This window comes from Callionymus lyra, chromosome 10 (assembly GCF_982586985.1).
Source record: "Callionymus lyra chromosome 10, fCalLyr1.hap1.1, whole genome shotgun sequence".
Lineage (NCBI taxonomy): Eukaryota > Metazoa > Chordata > Actinopteri > Syngnathiformes > Callionymidae > Callionymus > Callionymus lyra.
This window is the reverse complement of record NC_141827.1, coordinates 7827299-7836996: the sequence shown is the minus strand read 5'-3', so window position 1 is coordinate 7836996 and position 9698 is coordinate 7827299. Positions and strand designations below refer to the sequence as shown.

Here is a 9698-nt window from a genome sequence, read left to right as displayed (position 1 = left end):
TGGGATCACAGATCCATAGATCCTGCAGGTATCATGGGATCACAGATCCATAGATCCTGAAGGTATCATGGGAACACAGATCCATAGATCCTGCAGGTATCATGGGAGCACAGATCCATAGATCCTGCAGGTATCATGGGATCACAGATCCATAGATCCTGAAGGTATCATGGGAACACAGATCCATAGATCCTGCAGGTATCATGGGATCACAGATCCATAGATCCTGCAGGTATCATGGGATCACAGATCCATAGATCCTGCAGGTATCATGGGAACACAGATCCATAGATCCTGCAGGTATCATGGGATCACAGATCCATAGATCCTGCAGGTATCATGGGAACACAGATCCATAGATCCTGAAGGTATCATGGGAACACAGACCCTGAAGGTATCATGGGAACACAGATCCATAGATCCTGAAGGTATCATGGGAACACAGACCCTGAAGGTATCATGGGAACACAGATCCATAGATCCTGAAGGTATCATGGGAACACAGACCCTGAAGGTATCTTGGGAACACAGATCCATAGATCCTGAAGGTATCATGGGAACACAGATCCATAGATCCTGCAGGTATCATGGGATCACAGATCCATGGATCCTGTCGGTATCATGGGAACACAGATCCATAGATCCTGCAGGTATCATGGGAACACAGATCCATAGATCCTGCAGGTATCATGGGATCACATATCCATATATCCTGAAGGTATCATGGGAACACAGATCCATAGATCCTGCAGGTATCATGGGATCACAGATCCATGGATCCTGTCGGTATCATGGGAACACAGATCCATAGATCCTGCAGGTATCATGGGAACACAGATCCATATATCCTGAAGGTATCATGGGAACACAGATCCATATATCCTGAAGGTATCATGGGAACACAGATCCATAGATCCTGCAGGTATCATGGGAACACAGATCCATAGATCCTGCAGGTATCATGGGATCACAGATCCATAGATCCTGCAGGTATCATGGGAACACAGATCCATAGATCCTGCAGGTATCATGGGATCACAGATCCATAGATCCTGCAGGTATCATGGGATCACAGATCCATAGATCCTGCAGGTATCATGGGATCACAGATCCATAGATCCTGCAGGTATCATGGGATCACAGATCCATAGATCCTGCAGGTATCATGGGAACACAGATCCTGTCGGTATCATGGGATCACAGATCCATAGATCCTGCAGGTATCATGGGAACACAGATCCATAGATCCTGCAGGTATCATGGGATCACAGATCCATAGATCCTGCAGGTATCATGGGAACACAGATCCATAGATCCTGCAGGTATCATGGGATCACAGATCCATAGATCCTGCAGGTATCATGGGAACACAGATCCATAGATCCTGCAGGTATCATGGGAACACAGATCCATAGATCCTGCAGGTATCTTAGGGAACACAGACCCTCCGTCACCTCCTCGCAGCAGTTTTCCGTCTGTTTCAAATGAAAGACTTCAGTCTGGAATCATCTCGTCCTGAGAGAATCCCATTTCCACGGTTCCTTCACTGAAACAATCTCTCATTAACAAACGTTTAGACGCGTGTTAAGCAGCTTTAAGTCGTCAATTACAATCGCAGTCTCCCGGAGGACGGCCCGGGTTTTCGGGGATTACTGCGAAGAAAACCACGAAGAGGAGGCGCCATGACTGAGTCACAGAAGAGAACAAGAGGCTCCGTGTTCCTAAAGACTCTCAGAGCACAGAGTTGATGTCGCGGCAAAATTCCGAGAACGATCTTAAAATCATTTTAATTTGTTTTGAGTTTACAGGAGAGTAACAAGGTCAAGGTGACCCGAAGGCCCTGAAAACAAATGGCTTTGTGGTATCCCTTGTGTCGTCTCTGGGTCAAGGTGACCCGAAGGCCCCGGAAAAAAATGTGTTTGTGGTATCCCTTGTGTTGTCTCTGGGTCGAACGGAATCATAGCTTGAAAGAAGTGAGATCTGTTAGTGACTTTTGAACGGTTCAGGGGTTTCCAGTGCGAAGAACAAATCGATGGAAGCGTCAGGAGAGATATTCTCAAAAAACACTGACAGTGAGTCAATAAAACTATATATTGGATTGTTAAGGAATCATTTTTGTGTTTTCGCTTTTATGTTAAACACAACAACACAATGCAATACATTTACCATTTTACCCTTGTTAACACCAAAATGAGTTCAAATGTTGAAAGCACATAAATTACCAAAATGCACATTAATAAGAGCAAATAAATATAAGTATCACTAAGTGAATACTAGGCAAGTGGGCCCAAATATTCCCACGTTTTCTTAGCATAATTTAAAGTATACCTTACTATTCATTTAACAGATGTTTTTACATAAAATATTATTTACAAGATCAGTTGCTTATTATCACAAAGATTATATGTTTTACCTCACTTTTCCGTTCAGCCAATCACAGCTCTTGTAAGGGTGATTCTTACCTAGCAACAGGTCATCGTCACCTCTTCACTTAAATAGAAGTTTCTGTCCGTTCCTCGATCAGAGTTCTTAGAGAGAGTTCTGGAATCATCTAAAGACTCAATGAATGATCTGAACTTTAAGGATGAATGAGGAGCTACTGAGAGTACAGGCCCAGTTTTACAAGTACATCTCAAGATTATTACTATTATATGTATATTTTATATATGTATTGTAATCTGGAGATGTACTTGGAAACTTCTTAGTAAGTGACATTTCCTAAGTGTTATTCTACACTTTATTTTTTAGTTGAGCTCTTTCATATATTTATATTTGTCTTCATAGTCCCGCTCCTCATGTTTGCTAAAATAATTATACTTTCATAAGAGCTCGTCTAATCCCTTCAAATTAAAAACTGAAACGCACGACATTTACAGAATTTTAGATAATCATGCAAAGAAATTAAAATGCCATAAATATATTTTAATATATTATCACATTAGTGCATATTTAATCACGTTGGTTTGTGGCCCCCCGGGACCCTCACAGTCACGTGTCCCATTAGAAAAATGTTTTTGGACGATAAACAAGAAGTTGACTCGTGCCTCCCCTGGTGGTTGGGTTTGAAACTGCAGGAGGAATATTGCACGTTCGGTTGCTGCCATCTAGAGGCGACTTCACATCAGTTAAATACCGCTCGACAACTGGTGATAAATAGGTTATCTTTTCAAGTTTAATGTCATATTTCCTGTGATAAATTCAAGGCCTGTCCAGCAGGAGTCACCCAGACGTAAAAGAAACAACGTTTGATTTAATTTTAACACTCGACTTCTTAATTCATTTAGACATTGTTAAAAAAAAATGACAAGCATAGATTTCATTTCAATGTTTTTTTATTCAAGTTACCAAAATCCAACTGAAAGTTCATGACTCATACAAAACTATACATCCAGACAAAGGACAGAAATAAAAAGTATCCACACGTGGCATGAGCTGCTGCCAATCCATTGGCAAACAAAGAATAAAAAAACAAAATCTGTCGGGAGTCAGAGTCTTCAAACTAAAAATGGAGACGACAGATTCTCTCTGGAACAGACAAGGTTCTGCTCTTGTGTTCCCGAGAACGTTGAAGCTCCACACGCAGAGGTTTCTGCCGGGAAATTAAAAAGGTTGACGAGAAGCGGCGTTCCGGAACCGGACGAGCCGATCAGCCCACGCGGAGGGGCGGAGCTACGAGGATGACGCCGTCTCCCCTCACGAAGAGCATCGGGATGTTCCTCTTCGTCGACTGTGGAATAGATCAGTCGTTACACTTTTATTTGTTTCTTTGGTCTTCTGATCCTCCATTAAGACGCAGACTTCCTGTGCCCTACATTGTTTTTTTTAACACCATGACTGGGAACATTGTCTCCTCATCATTTAGGAAACCACTTAACAACGTGAGAAAATACACTTTGGTCTCGAGGAATCCTAACTAGAACTTCCTGACTCTCCAGGCTCCTCCACGACCAGAACAACAGTGTAATAACTTCAGGTTCACAATTTTAAAATAGTAAATTAAATCAAGGCTGCACGATATAAAATATATTGATATCGCGATGTTAGCACGTGCGATATGCATTTCAAAAACAAGTTTGATAATTTATCATTTTTATTGTATAAATCAAGCACTATTTAATGTGCACTTCGACCAATCACTGACCATGAATAGATCTGAAAGTAAGAACCAGAATTTTAAAGTTGATCCTGAAAGAAACTGGAAGCCAGTGAGAAAGAGTTTTAAGGATCGGAGAAATGTGAGTTCTTCTACTAGAGCGGGTCAGAATTCTGTCTGCAGAGTTTTGTATTAACTGCAGGCGAGACAGATCCTTCTTGTTTAAACATGAAAATAAACTGTTACAATAGTCCAGGCGAACAGACACAAACGCATGGATTACAAGTTTAGAGATTTTTCTCAGTTGAAGGAAACGGTTTCTGGTCAGTTTTCTGCAGTGTTGAACAAAAGACATGTCTTTATCAAATACAACACCCAGGTTTCTCAGGCTCAGTTTGACAGACTGACCTAAGTCACCCAAGTACTGACTCAACACTGGAATCTTATCATCAGGAACAATAACCAGAGTTTGAGTACAATTGACTAAGCTGTTCAGCCTCCAGGGCTCAGTTGTTGTTTACGTCTCCGTCCGTCTGTGTGGCGCAGATTGCAAGGCTCGGTTGCTATGGAGACGCGTCTTGCCGTCGCGCAGCTCAGTGTATATACACGGAAGTTGGACTAACTTATGATCTACTAAAACGCGAATGATCCAGTCACTCATCTCTTTCAACCTCCTTTGCTAAAGCAACATATTGTAAGAACTTTTCATCTCGTCTCAGTTGTATTCTTATAAATTTGCAGAACTTCCAAATTAGTGTAAACCTGTCCGTCTTCGCCGTATGCTGTTGTTAGCGTCAGGTCACTTATAAACGGTTATGTGTACGTGTACAAGGAGGTGGATTTATTATTGATTTGGTTAAATCGCGACTTAATATTTTTCTCCGATCATGTCGGCACAGAAGCTCGGAAATAAATGAAATATCGCATTGTTTTCCTTCTCTAAACACCCGGACCTCCCCTACAGTACTTGCAGCTACATTTTTAGGTGAAAGAAGACACCAATATGGAATATCGCACATATATCCAAAATCAAGCAGCCCTATTAATTATATATATATATATATATATCAGGAGATCAGGAGATCGAACATGTTCATTAGTTTAAATGTTTGGTATTAACATTTATTTTAAGCAACAGAAATCTTTGTCAATCCAAATTTTCTCAAGTCAAGAGCAATGAAAAAACAGACCAACAATGAACACATTTAAAGTCGATGTCAACAGACACGATTAGGTGTTAGACGTTGTGTGCACAAAGACTTAAAAACCGGCTGAATACATTAACCCTCTCACTCCTGCTCGCTCCAATATCTGAACGCCTCTTTGAGTTGTACCTTGTAAAGCTCCTCGTAAGTTTCCTCGTCGATCTCCACCGTCGTGACAGTTTCCTCTACGTCCCCGAGGATCATGTTTAGATGTTGGTCGTACGCCTGGACACCAGACAAGAGCTTGAACATGAGCTGCTTCAGGTAAAACTCTGTAGTTTCAAATATATATGTATTGATGTTTACATGAAGGCGCCCGCGAAGTTCCCGGTCGTTCCTCATCTTGACGTAGATCCTTTCATCCAGACTCAGTCGGATCAGATCCAGCGGCTCCTCAACGGCGCTGGTGGTCGGTGGCTGCAGGAGGACATTCAAGGTTCATGAGAGGTCGGCAAAGTTTACTGCTGGAGGTCGGAACAATTGTTTGATACGAAAGATCGAGAGGTTTACTACAGTTTAAGGAATGTTACTTTCAAGTTTTTTCAATACCATTTGAAATTAAATTTTCGACCAACTTAAAAAACAAGATAGAGAAAAAAGAAAAACATAACAAGATTTTTAGGTTAAGCTTTACCCAAATGTTTACTTTAATATAAAATACGTTTTGAAAAAATGTACTCCACAAAGTACTCGTTGCCTAGTACTGCGTTCGGCCTGATGAATTTTTTTTAATTTGAACTTTTTCATGTTTCCGGAAGAAAACTTGTTTTTAAGGATCGGCAAAACCCTGGATAGACGAGAATAGTAAGTAAGTAAAGGTTATTTGTAAAGATCTTTCTAGACCAGGGTTACAAAGAGCTTTAACAATCAAAAACAATACACAGTTAAAATATATTCTTTAAAAGGCCAAGACACATAAGACAAACAAAGGAGTCACAGAAATGATACAAATAAAAAAGTCTTGAGACGCTTCTTAAAGCAGTCAGTAAACACAGAGAGAGAGGAAGATCGTTCCAAAGCTTAGGAGCAACAGCCTGGAAGGTTTTCTCTCCTCTGGTCCTGAACCGTGTTCAGGAACCATCAGTAGATTCTGATCCACAGACCTCAGAGCCCGAGCTGGGGTGTAAGGCTGGATCAGATCACTGATGGAAGGTCTGACCATAAATAGATCTGAAAGTAGGAACCAGAATTTTAAAGTTGATCCTGAAAGAAACTGGAAGCCAGTGAAGAGTTTTAAGGATCGGAGAAATGTGAGTTCTTCTACTAGAGCGGCTCAGAATTCTCGCTGCAGAGTTTTGCATTAACTGCAGGCGAGACAGATCCTTCTTGTTTAAACATGAAAATAAACTGTTACAATAGTCTAAACAAGACACAAACACATGGATTACAAGCTCCAGATCGTGTTGTGACATCATTTTCCGAAGTATAATATACAGTTGAAGGAAACATTTTGTGGTCAGTTTTCTGCAGTAGTCTCATTCATCCACATCACTTTAATGAAAATTAGTCGTTAAAGTTTTGATCCATTCTTATTTCTACAAAATGTCTTAATGCGATTTATTACAAGAACTAAAATATTGAAAAAATACACATTACATGAAACGTGTTTAACATATGTTGAAGGAAAATTCACTCCATTACTTTTGCTTCATCTAAAGTTTATTTAATCTAAAGATGAGCAAGAATTCCTGCTCAAATAGTTTAAATGTTTCAGGTACATTCTTTCTAAATGATGGGTCAAGCAAAGCAGGTTCCAACAAGCCCGCACCCTGGACCAACAAACCATTTGCATACATCCTACAATGTATTCCAGCTGCTAGACTAACTTGTGAATACGGTTAAGCATGTGTTCAGTAAAATAAATCGACATTATATTTGCAAGACACACGTTTGGTTGCTCCAACAGAAGCTAACAGTTAGCCATGCTAGGTAGTTTGACAGGCCCCGGCGCTGTCAAACCAGCCTTAAAACACACCGAACCCGTTTCGAATGAATGTAAATATGACGACTAACGTCACGGATTCGTCCTGAAACACAGAAAGCAGCATTTATTGCACATTTTAACAGCGACAAGCGCGAAAAACTCTGACCTGTTCAACTTCGTCCGCCATGTTGCTGCTCGAGTCTGCGCGTCACCGACGCGCGCGCTCAACCGAACACGGGTTGCCAGGCTCGAGGAAAAGACACAACGCCACGTACAAAATATCGCGTTACCGCCGGATTTGTTAAATGATAAAAATTGTCAACAATTAGATCGCTTTTGGCAAAATGTCAAACTTTGAATGAGTGACTGTCGAATTTGACGCGACAAAAAACGACTACTTTTGACGTGTTGGTCATCGTTTAAAGCTTCAACTGCTACTGCGCATGCGTACAACGGGACCTGGCAACCCTGGCTGGATAAAGGAAGGACCGTTCTTCTTCACATCCTCTTCCAGGCTTTTCCATCGTCCACGTCCACGTCGTGGGTCAGAGGAATAGGTGAGTTTGATTTCCTCCTGACTTCATTTTCTCAAAAACACTCATGTTCGATCAGGTTTCGCTTCCCATCATCGCTCGGTCGTGTTCTCCACACACCTGTGAAAACAAAGGTTAATGTCAAGTTGAACATAATGCTGTGATTCCAAAAATCTACAGTTTTATTTAAACGGATGAACTCGTTGAAGGAGTTAAAACCGTTGTAAAGATGAATGAATCCTCAATAAACAATAACATGTGTCATTCTTTTGCCACGTTAATGATTGATTGTCCGCCATGATGCTCGTTCATAAACACACGACGTCAGAAGTTTGAGATGAAGCTTCCGAGGTTGTTTTTTTTTTGAACCAGACAAACGTATTTTTCTAGATAAGTTTGAGTGGATTTTATTTTCTTCAACATCATATCAAGATGATTCACACATAAAAAAGGCAATAATTAATTTATTGAACGAAACTGACAAATGTAAAAATGTCTTCCTGTGTCTCGTGGCTCCTCCCCCTCCTCGGCCTGACCGGTCCAGCTCTCAGTACTGGTTCTGGTTCAGGTGTGTCTGAGGAGGCAGATCAGGGCAGTGGTGTTACCCATTCCACCCTCAGCTGCAGCGTCGCTCTGCGGTGGAAGAGATCCCTGCGACACTCTTTCTGTGGAGACCATGTTCCTGGATTAACATCTCGTTTCCTGCAGGGACGTGGATGGAGGTCATGGAGGCAGAAGAAGAAAGAATGAAAGAGAGGAAGGAAGGAAGTCGAAGTGGACTCATAAAAGTTAATTATTATTGAAAGGTGTCTTGTCGATAACCTCGGGGTTTCTATCAGTCTGCTGTCCCGATCATAATGATTGTTTAATTAGTTGTAATGTGTTTGTATTCATTTATTTAATACACCAATTTAATGGTAAATTCTCTTTATTTCATTTTAATGTATTACATTTTTATTCTATTAGTTTAAAGTGTATTCGTATTATTATTATTATTATTGTATTCTGTACTGCCACTTTAACAACTTCCTGTGTTGTGTTTACAATACTGGCAATAAAAGTTTTCTAATTCTGATCATAAACTTAAAAGTATCTGTTTTGGTTTTTTTATGTTTCATTTTCTGTAATTGCATTTGAATCAAGTTTACGTTTCAGATTTAATTAAATTATCATTTAAATTGAAATGTGTTTTTTTTTTTTTCCATTCGTTACCAATAAAGTTCTATCCAAGGAAGAACCTCACCTCTGACGTGGACCGGAAGTTCAATTTCTTTTTTTTTCAACAACGTCCTGTCGGCGTCAACAATGTGATTATAATGTCTGCCAGCAGAGGGCGACAGAATCCATACAATTCACGTGCACGTTTAATCGTTTACTACACACACACACACACACACACACTGACTCAGTTCAGACGTCAGTCATCTGAATGTTTGATATCAGAACCTGTGACGGTCCAAAAATGACGTCACTTTAGATTCCATCACTCTGACGCTCGCTCTAGTCACTGATGCGTTCAAGTACATCTTGGACATTTGAGTGATCTGAGCTCTTCAGAAGAGTTTTGACGTCACAACAAAGGATAATTATTTTAACTGTTTTCTGTTCGTCAAAATGTGTCTCAGAAAATAACATCTATTTTAACTTAAGGCATACGTTGAAGGTTCTCTAAGTACAGAGTAACACATGAAACAATTATTTTACTTTAATTCGTGAACACGTTCAGCAGCTTAACTTGAGTCCATATACTTTTAATTCTGCGACCTTTATTGGCCCACAGGCCATGACCAAGAGTCGTAGCTTCTGTTTCAAACTTTATTAACAGTCACAGTGACAATGTTGAAGTTACGAGGTAGAAACACTAGAGGGCGCGCTTAGAATATTTAGAGTCAGAATCTCTTCAAAAATGTTTTGAAACTTCTGCATCTTCATCTTCATCATCA

At 40.3% G+C, this 9698-nt stretch overlaps 1 protein-coding gene and 1 long non-coding RNA gene across 3 annotated transcripts; one reads left to right on the top strand and one right to left on the bottom strand.

Moving 5' to 3' along the window:
- Positions 1-3314: 3314 nt before the first annotated feature.
- lsm3 (LSM3 homolog, U6 small nuclear RNA and mRNA degradation associated) lies at positions 3315-7495 on the bottom strand. 2 transcript variants are annotated; one of them, XM_087801522.1, is made up of 4 exons: positions 7389-7489; positions 5605-5715; positions 5428-5523; positions 3315-3727 (listed from the first exon to the last, which is right to left on the bottom strand). In XM_087801522.1, exons 1-4 carry the CDS (start codon positions 7407-7409, stop codon positions 3647-3649), a joined length of 309 nt encoding a protein of 102 aa, XP_087657648.1. In that variant the 5' UTR covers positions 7410-7489; the 3' UTR covers positions 3315-3646. The 2 variants fall into 2 exon arrangements, with proteins under 2 accessions (XP_087657648.1, XP_087657647.1); XM_087801521.1 differs by having other exon boundaries at positions 5428-5715; positions 7389-7495.
- Positions 7496-7581: 86 nt separating this feature from the next.
- On the top strand, positions 7582-8933 carry LOC148070126 (uncharacterized). Its single transcript, XR_015712941.1, has 2 exons — positions 7582-7779; positions 8464-8933. It is a non-coding gene; the product is annotated as an uncharacterized LOC148070126 (long non-coding RNA).
- Positions 8934-9698: the final 765 nt, after the last annotated feature.